This window comes from Hypoxylon fragiforme (genome assembly GCF_022984875.1).
Source record: "Hypoxylon fragiforme strain CBS 206.31 chromosome Unknown GGS25scaffold_4, whole genome shotgun sequence".
Classification (NCBI taxonomy): domain Eukaryota; kingdom Fungi; phylum Ascomycota; class Sordariomycetes; order Xylariales; family Hypoxylaceae; genus Hypoxylon; species Hypoxylon fragiforme.
Genome location: NW_026054759.1, coordinates 1,191,759 through 1,203,872, shown reverse-complemented (window position 1 = coordinate 1,203,872; position 12,114 = coordinate 1,191,759). Strand labels below are relative to the sequence as shown.

At 49.5% G+C, this 12,114-nt stretch overlaps 4 protein-coding genes across 4 annotated transcripts; 2 read left to right on the top strand and 2 right to left on the bottom strand.

The window, feature by feature from the left end:
- Positions 1 to 1,330: 1,330 nt before the first annotated feature.
- On the top strand, positions 1,331 to 5,085 carry GGS25DRAFT_513856 (uncharacterized protein; the record flags this gene model as incomplete). Its single annotated transcript, XM_049262923.1, has 9 exons — positions 1,331 to 1,517; positions 1,579 to 1,670; positions 1,729 to 2,105; positions 2,179 to 2,261; positions 2,344 to 2,500; position 2,813; positions 3,502 to 3,723; positions 3,809 to 4,887; positions 4,956 to 5,085. 9 exons carry the CDS (start codon positions 1,331 to 1,333, stop codon positions 5,083 to 5,085), a joined length of 2,328 nt encoding a protein of 775 aa, XP_049117614.1.
- Positions 5,086 to 5,313: 228 nt separating this feature from the next.
- Positions 5,314 to 6,955, bottom strand: GGS25DRAFT_224652 (taurine catabolism dioxygenase). Its single transcript, XM_049256997.1, has 2 exons — positions 6,553 to 6,955; positions 5,314 to 6,481 (listed from the first exon to the last, which is right to left on the bottom strand). The coding sequence occupies exons 1-2, from the start codon at positions 6,694 to 6,696 to the stop codon at positions 5,600 to 5,602; spliced, it is 1,026 nt and encodes a 341-aa protein (XP_049117613.1). The 5' UTR covers positions 6,697 to 6,955; the 3' UTR covers positions 5,314 to 5,599.
- A 1,500-nt stretch (positions 6,956 to 8,455) lies between these two features.
- GGS25DRAFT_530721 (uncharacterized protein) lies at positions 8,456 to 9,363 on the bottom strand (the record flags this gene model as incomplete). Its single annotated transcript, XM_049265417.1, has 1 exon — positions 8,456 to 9,363. Exon 1 carries the CDS (start codon positions 9,338 to 9,340, stop codon positions 8,456 to 8,458), a length of 885 nt encoding a protein of 294 aa, XP_049117612.1. The 5' UTR covers positions 9,341 to 9,363.
- A 1,160-nt stretch (positions 9,364 to 10,523) lies between these two features.
- On the top strand, positions 10,524 to 11,403 carry GGS25DRAFT_520440 (uncharacterized protein; the record flags this gene model as incomplete). The annotated part of the gene is made up of 2 exons (XM_049263881.1): positions 10,524 to 10,792; positions 10,851 to 11,403. 2 exons carry the CDS (start codon positions 10,524 to 10,526, stop codon positions 11,401 to 11,403), a joined length of 822 nt encoding a protein of 273 aa, XP_049117611.1.
- Between the last annotated feature and the right edge of the window lie 711 nt (positions 11,404 to 12,114).

Genomic DNA, 12,114 nt, shown 5'->3' with positions numbered 1-12,114 from the left:
TTTCCTTCCCGCCATTGTACTTGCTGGCATACTCTTCCTAAACGGCAACTCTGTGGCTTGAAACTAAAATCTGACCTACCTAAATCCTCCCACCTGCATACTGCAGTATTCCGTGATGGGATGTAGACAGAGGCAGGTGTGGGCGCCAACACTCAATGTTGAATGCGGAATACAGAGCCTTCTAAGCCAATGGTGTGTCGATTTAGGATCACACAAAACGCTCGCTAGAATGTAAATAAGCAACTCTACTACGTAAGGTAGGTAATAAGTGTACAGCCTACCTTATCAGACTCCTTCCGTTTTGAAGCCGAACTACAACCTACGATAGGCACCTATGCGCAGCTAAATACATGTACGTATGTATCTTGTTACCTTGAGAAAATGCACCTATTTAAGTACGTGTGTAGATAATGTCGGCATTTTATATCCGTAGGTTCATGTAGATACCTATCTATGGCGACTATATGCATGGGTAGGTACCTAGTAGTTAACCGGAGTGCCCCAAGAAGAAACGTGTAGGAAGGTAGGGACTTCAGGGCTTCACGGACCTAGAAAGACGTTGTGTGTAATGTTACAGAGTAGGTAGGATAGATTTAAAGATCTAGAATAGCCTATAGGCATTTAGTATGTACAAGGCAGACTCAAGTTATCCCTTCAAAGTGCGGAGGGGCTCGTTGGTTGCTACGTTGTTCTCCGAGAGGCATTTAGGAGTACTGTCTATTATGCGACAGAAGCAAACGGAGGAGCGGGGTTGCTCGTGATAACGACACAGACAGGCAGCCGAGATTATGCGATTGGTAGTGTTGTATTGCATTCCTATGTAGGTCTAAAACCCGTAGACTTATATACCTAGGTACCTACATAGATGCCTACCTAGTAAGGTCCCTGCCTACCTACCTACATACATCCATGGATGTCATCAGCTATCACAATCTGACAAGCTTTTCCCTTCGCTATGCTTACCTACCTACCTACCTTAGACATACGCCCCTATGCACGTAATAAAACCATCTTTTCTTACTAGAAAGGATTCCAGCTGGAACATCATCACCTAATTGCCCCTAAATCCTTATTTGGAATGGGAGGGGGGGCGTCGAGGATAGCCAAAGGGCCTGACTCGGCCGGCGGCTCCGACAGGGACTCCCGCAGTGCCTAGACTGAGGAAGGGACTTTAGATCGTGAAGAGAACCTCATAGAGACAGACATCTAACTAATCCTTGCAATTAGTTCTGAAGTTCCAAGTTGTTTCTAACTTAACGTCAAAAGTCTCTTCTTCCATGCCAGGTGCTACATCATCTACATGCCTAGTACCGATATCTAGGTGTTCACCATGAGCCAGTCTTACAGCAAGGACCTGATGATAGGTCTGGCTATTGCCTTCATCATCGTGCCTTCGATAACCTTTGGACTACGGATATGGGCGAAAAGCCTCAAGAGGAATGTGTTCGGGTTGGATGACTATCTGTGTTTAGGGGCTTTGGTTGTGGGAATCGTCTGTTCTGCGTTACAACTCTACGGTGAGTTTTAGACTCCGTTAAATACCGTCTTGAAAATCGGTTGCTGAGACTTTGTGACTAGCCGCCATCGATGGACAACTTGGCCAGCATCAGGTGGATGGGCCTGATGGGCAGCCTATCTTGGATGACCCGCGTTTTCTCGTCTATGAGAAGGTGAGTAAACAGCATCGTAAGCATTTCTGATGAAAAGACGAGTCTAATCGTATGATAGACGAAATTCGCCGTCAACATCCTAAGCATCGTCGGTCTAGGTCTAGTGAAAGCGTCGATTCTCATCTTCTACAACAGCATATTCGGCCAACTGCGCTCTTTCTGCTGGGCCGTCTATGGGATGCTTAGCATCGTCGCCATATGGACCGTTTCGTACTTCTTCGCCAACTTGTTCACCTGCTACCCCGTCACGCCGCTCGTGGAATCCTTCTACGGCAACAAATGCATAAACACGATCCCGATGTGGCTTTCGGTCGTCGCCACGGATCTCATTGTCGACGTGGCGATTTTGCTCATGCCGGTTCCCTTGGTTCTGCAACTTCACCTGCCGTTGAAAGACAAGCTGGGAGTGTTGGCGATGTTCATGCTTGGTGCAAGGTACCTAAAACACGCACATCCGTATTGTGGCATTCACAGCTACGACGCGATTTCTAACCAATATTCTTCGTAGTGTTTGCGCCATCAGCATCACCCGCCTTGCTACATTGGTGCAGATTGCCGCTGAGTTCGTCTACCATTACAACGACGAGACATGTAAGGATTTTCAAATATTCACTCCCTACCAATGAGAGCGAACTAACTACTAACTTAACATCTCTTTTTCTTTTGTGTCTAGACTACACATCACCCGTGTTTTTCTGGACCAACATCGAAATGGCGATGGCCGTGGTGTCAGCTTGCCTCCCAACACTGCGACCTATATGGACACGTTTTAACCCCCGACGTCAGCACACCAACGGGCCGGATACGCTGGGATCAGAGGACATGGACAAGTATGTAAAAGTGCTAAGCCCGGCTTTTATATCTCTGTCGACTCGCGAGTCGGTATGATAAGTATAACGGGATATCTGATATGTTTCTTTTGAAGTTCCCTTAGGTATCCTTTGGCTCGGAGCTGAGTTTATTCTTTTTCTCGGGGCGGTTGGAATGCCGTATTTATGCTGGTGTGAATATAGAAAGCTGAGAGTTGGGATTTGTGGATATGGACCGGTGATAGTGGCGGCTAGGGTCCTAATGTAATACTATATTTACCTACCTAGCATCTACCTGCCAAAGAACAGGGGAGGATATTCATTCTTACACAGGGTTTGTAATGCTTGAACGTACAGATAGCAGCCTTGAGCCTTAGGTACAAAGACGGCTGGGTATGGGTGTTGCAACCTAAGAAGGCGGGGAGAGGGATCTATGATGCATGCCCGTCATGATGGTTAGGTAGTAGTACATGAACTGTGACCTTCCATACTGGGTACCTACTACCTATACATCTACCTATACAGGAGCTGTGAAATTATAGTTTCGATTCCATTGTATCAACAAATGCCTAGTAGTCAGACAGCACCTATCTGCGCACGCATGATTGAAGCATAAGTAATAAATCAGATTACAGTGAGAAAGGTATGAGTTAGGGGTCAGCGGGTACGGAGATAGCTGAACGCCTTCGATCGAGGGGCAGGCAGCTGACCTTCAGGTAGGTTCGTGTCTTGCTTTTCCCCTGTCATAGTGGCGTCCTCTCTTCACGCACCGTGGAGTTCAGTTCAGCTCATCTCCTTTTCAGGAAAACTATTGGTGGCAACCTCTTTTTCACAAAGCCCCAGGTCTTTTGTAGGATTTCCCCCACGTCTCGTTGGGTGATAAGCTGCACGCGTCGCACACGTAAGACATCGAGGGGATAGTCAATAAATACATCCTTTGGTGGTAGCTTCGTAGCTGGCAGTCATAGGATTCGCCTACCGACCTACTTCATTGCATTGTTGGTTATTTGTGCGCAATGAAGTTCGTGTCTCTGCTGTCCGCATTCCTCGCTACGACGGGTCTTACGTCAGGTGCAGCAGTTGACACCCGTTCAGTCGCACAGCAAATCCATGATGAATTATCACCACAACTATCACGGCAAGATCTCATCTCCACGGAAGACCCTCCACGATGGAGTTCTTTTGACGCGCCGGATCCGGCTGTTGTCGTCAATGTTGAGACGGAGTCGGACGTTGCGGTCACGGTATCACTTCACTCATCCCTCAGAAACTCTCACTCCAGAATGAGCAGGAGAGCATCTAAACTAATATTTCTCACATGGTAAATAGGTGAAATATTGCACAACAAAAGGCTTCCCCTTTCTAGCCCAAAACGGGGGCATTGGATGGGCAACCACCTTCAACCTAGGCGCAAATGGTGTGCTGATCAATCTGGCCCGCCTGAACCAGGTTACTTTCAGCGTCGACAAGACCCAAGCAACCATTGGAGGGGGCTCGAACATCAGCAACACCATCGCCCACGCCTACGCTGCGGGTGCTCTTGTCGAAACGGGCAATTGCAATTGTGTCGGCGCGCTGGGAGCTATCCTCGGTGGCGGCTACGGAAATCTCATGGGCCTGTATGGGTTCGGAGTCGACAACGTCCTTTCGCTACGCGTCGTTACTGCTGATGGCCAAATCCGTGATGTGACCGCTTCCTCCGATCCGGATCTATTCTGGGGATTCCGGGGCGCAGGCCCCAATCTCGGCATCGTGACGTCTGCAGTCGTCAAGTCGTATCCAGTAGCAGAGGATGGCATGCAAGCCTGGACAGGCTCGCTAGTATTCAGCCCCGACAAGCTAGAAAGCGTCGTCCAGGCCATCCAAGACCTCGTCCTTGAACCCGAGATGAACATATTCCTGTACTTCCTCTCGCAGGGGCCGCCCGCAAACGAGCCAGCCGTCGTCGCGACCCCCTTCCTGTACAAAGGGAACTCCACATCCGGCCGCGCCGCCTTCGCCAGCCTGTACGCCATCGGCCCCGAATCCGACACCACGACCGTGCTCCCGTACAGCGAGTGGAACTCGGGCAGCGCCGGGTTCTGCACGCTCGGGGCGCGCAAGCCGTCCTACGGCGTCGGGTTCCAGGAAATGGTGCCCGCGACCTGGAGGCAGGTATGGGACCTGTACGTCGCGTTCCAGAAGCTGCCGGGCGCGGAGAACAGCGTCGTACTGCTCGAGGCGTACTCGCTTATCAAGGCGAGGTCCATCGATTCGAACTCGGCGGCTTTCCCGCACCGAGATGTTAACTTTAATGCGGTAGCTATACCGTGGTATAATGATACGGCGCTGGATGGCGAAGCTGAGGCGTTTGGTAGCGCGGCGAGGGATCTGTGGAGGGTTACGGATGGGTTGGCTCAGAATTCTACGTGAGTCTTATTCTGGCGGTAGTGGCTTCTTTCTTGGTGTCGTATAATGCTAATACGTTGTTTGCTAGTTATATCAACTTCGCTCACGGCGATGAGGCGCTGCAGGTGGTATATGGAAGCAGTGTCTCTCGACTACGGTCTATCAAGAATCGCGTTGATCCTAAGGATTGGTTCAACCAGTGGTTTAACATCACATAACCCTTACTGTAAGTATTGGCGGTCTCGCTTGAGGCGGTATGTTGATGTAAACTTACGAACCACATATGTAACCTAGTAACCTAGCATTCTTGAACTGTCGCAGACTCGCAGGGTACTCAACATGACTAGTAGTCACGTGATCCATCACTGGATTACATAATCAGGACCTGAGCATATATTCTCAACTCTAACTAGTTAATGGCCAAGCTCCATTTCTTTATTTACTACCTACTACTCAATAATATAACTACCTAGGTAGAGATCTTCTTACTATTATTGATTAGCCATATTCAATCTCATATGACATGAACATAATATTAATATCAATTGGTCGTGATACTGCACTAATAAGGGGGCCAGGATGAATCTCCTATTGCCGACTACCTACATATGCAGGTCACATCCTGTCATAGCAGCACGTTCTCGATCCATCTACGACGCCACTAAATATACCCCTTTAGACAAGTCAAAAGTTCAAACTGTGTATTAATCCCTCCAAGACTGCAGCTAAATCTCACACCCCAACCGCCCCTTTATGCTGAGGATTCCCATTCGTACTAAACCCCTGCCACACCGAGTCCTTCGAGTTGAGCCCCCACGCCGTCGGGCTATCATCATGGACCGTCGTCCTCCTCAGGTCCCTCCTAAACCTGCCCTCGAAGTCCCCGCTTCCCGCCCTGTGCAGCGTACACCTATTATCCCAGATCACCATATCCCCCGGATCGTGCCACTCGACCGTCGTTGTGTACTTCTTCTGCGTAGCATGCTGATTGAGCCGCTGAATCAGCTCCCACGAGCCCGGGATCTCCTTCCCGGGCGCCCCCACCTCCTCGACGTGGTGCAGGTGCGCGCCGATATACAGGTTCATCCTCCCGCTCGGCTCGTGGCGCTGCACCAGGCGGTGGCGCTGCATCGGCGCGGCCCCAGGCGCCGCGGGATCGACGTCCTTGAAGAACTCGGGCGACCCGAGCTTCCTTGAGTGCGCCATCGAGTGCGCGCCCACGTAATCGTGCGACAGCAACTCATCCTTGAGATCCGCCGGCAGCTCGTCGAAGGCGGTGCGCGAGTCGGCGAAGTCGGTGTTGCCGCCGTGGCCGGGCGGGGGCAGCTCGCAGGCGCGCAGCAGCGAGAGCGAGGCGCGCCGCGGGTTGAAGGACGAGTCGACGTGGAAGAGGCCGTTGCCGCGGTTCGAGTGCGCGCGCGGGCTGTTGGGGTCCAGGATCGAGTCGGTCTCGCCGTCGATGTTGCCGGCGTCGAAGAGCTCGTACTGCGCGTACCGCGGCTGCCGCCCGCCGACGAGGTACCGCTGGATGTTGTCGAGCTCGCCGATGCGCTTGGAGAACTGCACGTGCGACTCGTCGTCGAGGCCGGTGTTGCGGAAGACGCAGACGCCGTACTGGTGTTTTCTTGTTAGCTGCATGTTCCGCTGGCTTGGCATGAATGTCGTTGCGAGTTTCTATCATTTACCTTGGCCATTGCCGCAATGATCTCTGAGAGCTGCTCTTCGGACAGATCTTGGAAGTTGACCCCGCTAACCTCTGCAGCGAAGGTAGGATGGAGCTCCTTGACCGTGATGGTCTTGAAGGGCGATTCCTGAATGAGGCCCGGCATATTGGTATTGGTTGTTCCTTATTCGATTTGTTGATATTAAGTTGATATATCGTCTCTCGACTCCTAATATCTTCACTTCGAGTTTCACTACTTCGATTATAGGAATTGCCTTACACTTAAATGACATTCCTCTAGCTCTTCGTCTATACCTAGTACTCTCTAGTCGAATCATATACCTGCCGAAGGCACCTGGCTACCGAGTCGTGCGGGGTACACAGTCCCATGATCAGCAACCTCGAGTCCCGATTACTCGGCTACAGGTGCTGAGTTATACGCAGAGGATCCAAACGCCAAGTCGTTAAAAATAGGCAGTGCTTGGTTTATGGTTATGTGTATCAAGTATAGGATGTGCTATGTAAATCTTAGAATCCATATTATCACGTCTCATTGGCCCGGACTGTAAGTGGTGGGAGCAGGAGGCTATATTTACTCCGATTTCCCATGACGTCCTATGTAGGTGCCTAGTAGATACCTACTGGTTGATTAGTGAAAGAATGCTCACATAAAGCACGTGGCTAAATGAAGACACCTCTCCCTATAACGATGTCCCCATTACGAAATGTCTTCAGGGGGGTTTCAATCGTGGCCAGTCGGGTTATATCCATGGCTTCGCCCCGTACACCTACGAAGCTGGATATACTGTATTGTGTAAGGTGCTACAGCTGGGTACTAGGTATGCACGAGGGCAATCCGGGGAATTGGGTTGTGTTGCAGGTGCCTCAGGCACCATACGCTCCACTAGAGCCATATGGCCCATATGGCCATATGTTGGCACTTCGCCACTGTAGTTAGGAATCAAGCAAGCTTTCTTCCTTTCCTCTTCTTCTTGGTTGCAGCAGAGCTGCAACAGGGTGCATTTAACTACGGGTGAACCGTTTACCTGCGTTATCTACCGATAGATTAGGGAGGTTATCTTCATCGATGTAGTCATCATAAGCCAATTACTTTCCAATGAACATTTCATGAAGAATCCTGAGTCTACCAAGAACGTACCTAGGTACTCAGGCGGAGTTCATTACCCCAGATTTTCACGTCCTCCGGGACACATGTACCCTAACCCTTTACTCATCCAAGTAACCCTAACCCCAACCCTAGTGATATCTTGTACAACTGCTTCCTTTCTTACATGCGCATTTTTTTCATTACGAGATATAAACACTAACCTAGGTACTAATGAACGTTCATACTAGTTCTAAGTGTTGGTTTGATAGGCCACGGACAGTCGGTAGATACCCTCTTGCAAATACATTTCACCTTAATCTACATATGTACCTGATCCTTACCCCTAACCCTGACCTTAAATGTAATACTCATTCACAAGATATGGAAAATACTAGGTAGATAGTCCCATTCGCTAACAGTACGGCAATGATACAGTGAAATGAGATTCTTATGAAAAGCTAGTGTTTTTCGACATCTCCTTGAGAAATCGAACTCGTTAGTGTATCGTATGTGCGTGTCGGAGGAGGCTTATACCATTCAATCCTTCGCTAGGAACATGAGAACCTCCTATAATCATCTTGGTGGTGGGTGACCTGGTCAATGCCTAATGTACAGTGTGGAAGCTTACGAGCTCTCAGGGGTAACTATCACTTGTCCGAATGCAAAAGCTCTCCGAACCTTCCTACCTACTCTCGAGTTACTAGCCTTCAACACACTTTTGATATGTCATCTTGGATGATAACAAATCTTTGAATGATAAAGACTGGAACAAACAACTATGTACGATAATTCGTCCAATAGTAGGCTAAATCATCTCTCATGGAAATATAGTCGTCAAAACACCGCCGTACTCCGCATACGACAACCCCATCTTCTCAATATCATAATCATTCCAGTACCCGCCCCCCGCCAGCACACTCCTCGAGTTCCAGCCCGCAAACTTCGACCTCGCCTGCGTCGCCGTCGTGCCCTGCGACGGCTTCGAGTCATTCGTGACCCAAATCAGCGGGACCACCTTCATCCCCAGCGTCGTCTGCCACCCCGCCGGATCGTTCCCGGCACCGCCATCGTAGCACTGCAGGTACACTCTGTCGAGCAGCCAGTCCGGCTCCGCGTGCCCGCCGTTCACCTGCGTTTTGACGTCGACCCAGAAGCGCGAGTTCGTGTACGGCGCGATCGTGTAGCGGTAGCCGATGGCGCCGAGCATCTTGGCGAAGGCGACGGTGCCGGCGACGTCGTAGAGCGACTCGTCGTCGTTGTTGACGGCGTCGAGGCCCCACGCCGCCCGCAGCGCCGCGAAGTTGCGGTGCACGTTCGTGTCGGCGCCCGGCCCCGGGCTGCGCATGAGGTCGCTGACGTGCTGGGCGTTCATCGAGATCTCGACGCGCGTGATGCTCGTGCCGGCCTGCTCCTTGAACGAGCGCACCTTCTCGGAGAGCGCGGACCCGCCGACGTAGCCGCCGCTCGAGGCGACCAGGACGTCGCTGCTGCCGGGGGTGTTCGAGTAGTACATGATGTCGCCGTTCTCGAGGATCCCGACGCCGAAGATGATGACGGCGTTGAAGCCGGAGCTGGTTAGCGCGGTGGTGTTGGACTTCAGGACGTCTTTGAAGAGGTAGATGGCGCGTATGGATTCGGCTGCGCAGAGGTAGCAGAGGAGGAGCTCCAGCAGGAGAGCTCGTATTATTGTGAATTGCCTCATTTTGTAGGTTGGTGAAGCAAAGCTTAAGGGAGGAGAGAAAATCAAGCTCCTGCGACAGCTTCGCAGGCAGGCGGTTCAAATAAACCTTTGAATTTATACTGCTTCTCCCATCGTCTATAGAGTGGATGTAACAGTATTCCTGTTTCGTTGTTAATTGAGGGGCGATTGAAGATATACCTGCTCGCCTATCTGGGCACCTACCTATCTTGGTAGGTCTAGTTTTAAAGGGGGTTGCAATTTAGGTCTTGAGCAGTTCGAGACTATCAGAACAATCTATTCTATCAGGGCTATAGTTACATCCCGGGGTCAGAACATTGGATGATTCTTGTAATCAATCGCGTGGTTGCGAGACATATTTCCACAATTGGCTGGCGGCTAAATAATCACTCTCCTTGGATACTCGTATAGCACTCGATCTAAATCTGCATAATGGAGTATGAGCAAGATTGTCTATTAAGTGCACTATTATCTTTTTTATGTGGACTGCTTAGGTATGTGCATTGTCCTTTGATGATGCTATTCACATAGGAGCCAATCGACCTAGCCTACATCATAACAATAACTCATTCAAGTCAGGTCCATGGATGTGTTAACCTACTATCAAAGAAGCAGCGTACCTACTAGGTAGGTAAATACACTAAATAGGTACCGAGAATTAACAAACATCTACTAGATATAACTCTACTATGATGTTTATGGGAATTCGTGTCATTCTTCCAATCGCCATATGTTGATAAGTTTGTTGCAATTACCTCAGCTCAAATAGGGGTAGATATCATAAAATAGGAGGTAGGTGTTTAAGGTATTCGCAAAAGGATTAAACATCTCAATATAGGTATCGTCGCTATTTCCCCTTTCATACTTCCATCAACCTCCTTCCCTTCTGTGTCCTAATCATGTACCTACTTCATGCCCGCCTACCTGTGTACCTAAGCTTTCTTTTCTGGGTACACAAGCACGGCAACTAAACCTACCTAGTTTCCATCATTTACCGATGCTGATAGTTACAATTGAGTCATGAAAGCCATTACTGTGACACGATGTAGTACAATGTTCACATTTGCCATACTTGAAACCATATAAGAACTCTCTCAATCCGTAACTCAACTCAAACCCGAAAACTGACTCCTCCTGAGTTGTCGAATCAATCCCAGACGCGAATCGCTACAAACCCCACAACACAATGCAAGCCTTGACAACCATATTCAATGCGCCTTCGTGGTGCTTAACCAGGTTTGCTGTGGCAATTGACAACAATCCTTTTCATTCCAGCACCCTATCGCCTTCAAGGGGGTGGGCTGATCCTTCGTTCTCGAAATGCATGCCCAGCCAAGCCACCGAGCCGGCGCAGACCTTGAGTCCTGGCGTATGTCCAGGCTACATGAGCATTGCGAGAACAACTTCCAACGTCGAGAGTGGCAAGACTATTTGGACTGGAGGATGCTGTCAGAGGTATGTTCACCTGCCCACTTTAGTCTTACGGTAGCAGGCACAGCTGACTAGCTGCAAGTGGTTTCTCAGATATGTCGACGTATTTCTGCACTTCCACGGTTACCACGCCTATGGCCTTTCTCCTCTTGCCAAACATCACCACGACCGACATATACACGACGCTTTCCAGCATGTGGATAGAGCATGATCAGATGACTGTCGTGTGGGAGGAGACTGACTTGAGGGTTCTTCCCAAGGAAGTTGCCACAAATTATGCAGCAATCATGGGCATCACAGTCGCCACGACAACTGAGTCTCCCACCACCAGCACCACAACAACAACTCAAACTTGGACAGCACAGCATCCAAGTGAGAAGACTTCCAGTACTATTGCAGCCTCAACGTCAACGACAGTTTCTTCAATGACTTCATCGGTGACGAGTTCCACGGTAACATTAGCAATCGATCCATTGCCGACGATATCGTCGACTACGACAGGTACTAGCCACCCATCGTCGACGTCCTCATTGTCCCGAACTTCGAATAGTGGATCTGAACGAGCCCGATCAACTATAGTTCCATTAGTTATATGGCTAGCATTTCTCTGCGTGTTCACTGTTCTGCTAGGTTAAATAAGTATTCCCTAGTCCCATCGGTGAAGCATGGGGCAGAACATGGTCTAGGTAGCAAGGGTAAAAGAAAAGCGCACATTATAATCTCGGCTCGGGTTACCATCGCGGCAGAGAATTTAGTGTTGAGTTTGTTGACCAGAACAACTTGAAGGTACTGCTCACCGGAGACTGGGAAACGATTGGTGGAAGAGTTGGGGGTTGGGATAAACATCGGCTAAATAGCCCTAGGTACTATGCCGTACTGGTCAAGAATTTCTTGAAAAGTGGAAGTACGGTGTGAATCCGTGTGATAAAGTTGGTTTTTTCTTTCGTACCATCATTACCCCTTACCCCGACTCTTGGCAAGCTCTTCTTGGGTATACTCACCTATGCGGGGTGCATTAGCTCGCTGGGATACACACTATGTATTACCTAACGGGAAGTACATGCCTCGGCCCCCAAGATGTAGTATCGTGTCTCGGCCCTATATGTAGGTGAGGTGGCCTAGGTCAGACAACATATACCGAGTATGAAGTGGGTTTGGTTTAACAGAATGAGGTGATTGAGCTCATGTACGCAGTATGTTCTGTTAGATCTCCTGTTGTATTTGTATTGCTATAACCTAGATTGGTTGCAGTATGTGAAGATACGCCTACATTATTGATGTATGTATTTCAATATTATGCTAGCTACCATATACCTGGATATACCTGGACATATTAATTTCAATCA

Coding starts and splice junctions, on each gene's coding strand:
- GGS25DRAFT_224652 (XM_049256997.1), bottom strand. CDS start 6,696: ATGCCGGGCCTCATTCAGGAATCGCCCTTCAAGACCATCACGGTCAAG. Junction 6,482..6,552: donor TCATTGCGGCAATGGCCAAG/GTAAATGATAGA, acceptor AGAAAACACCAG/TACGGCGTCTGCGTCTTCCG.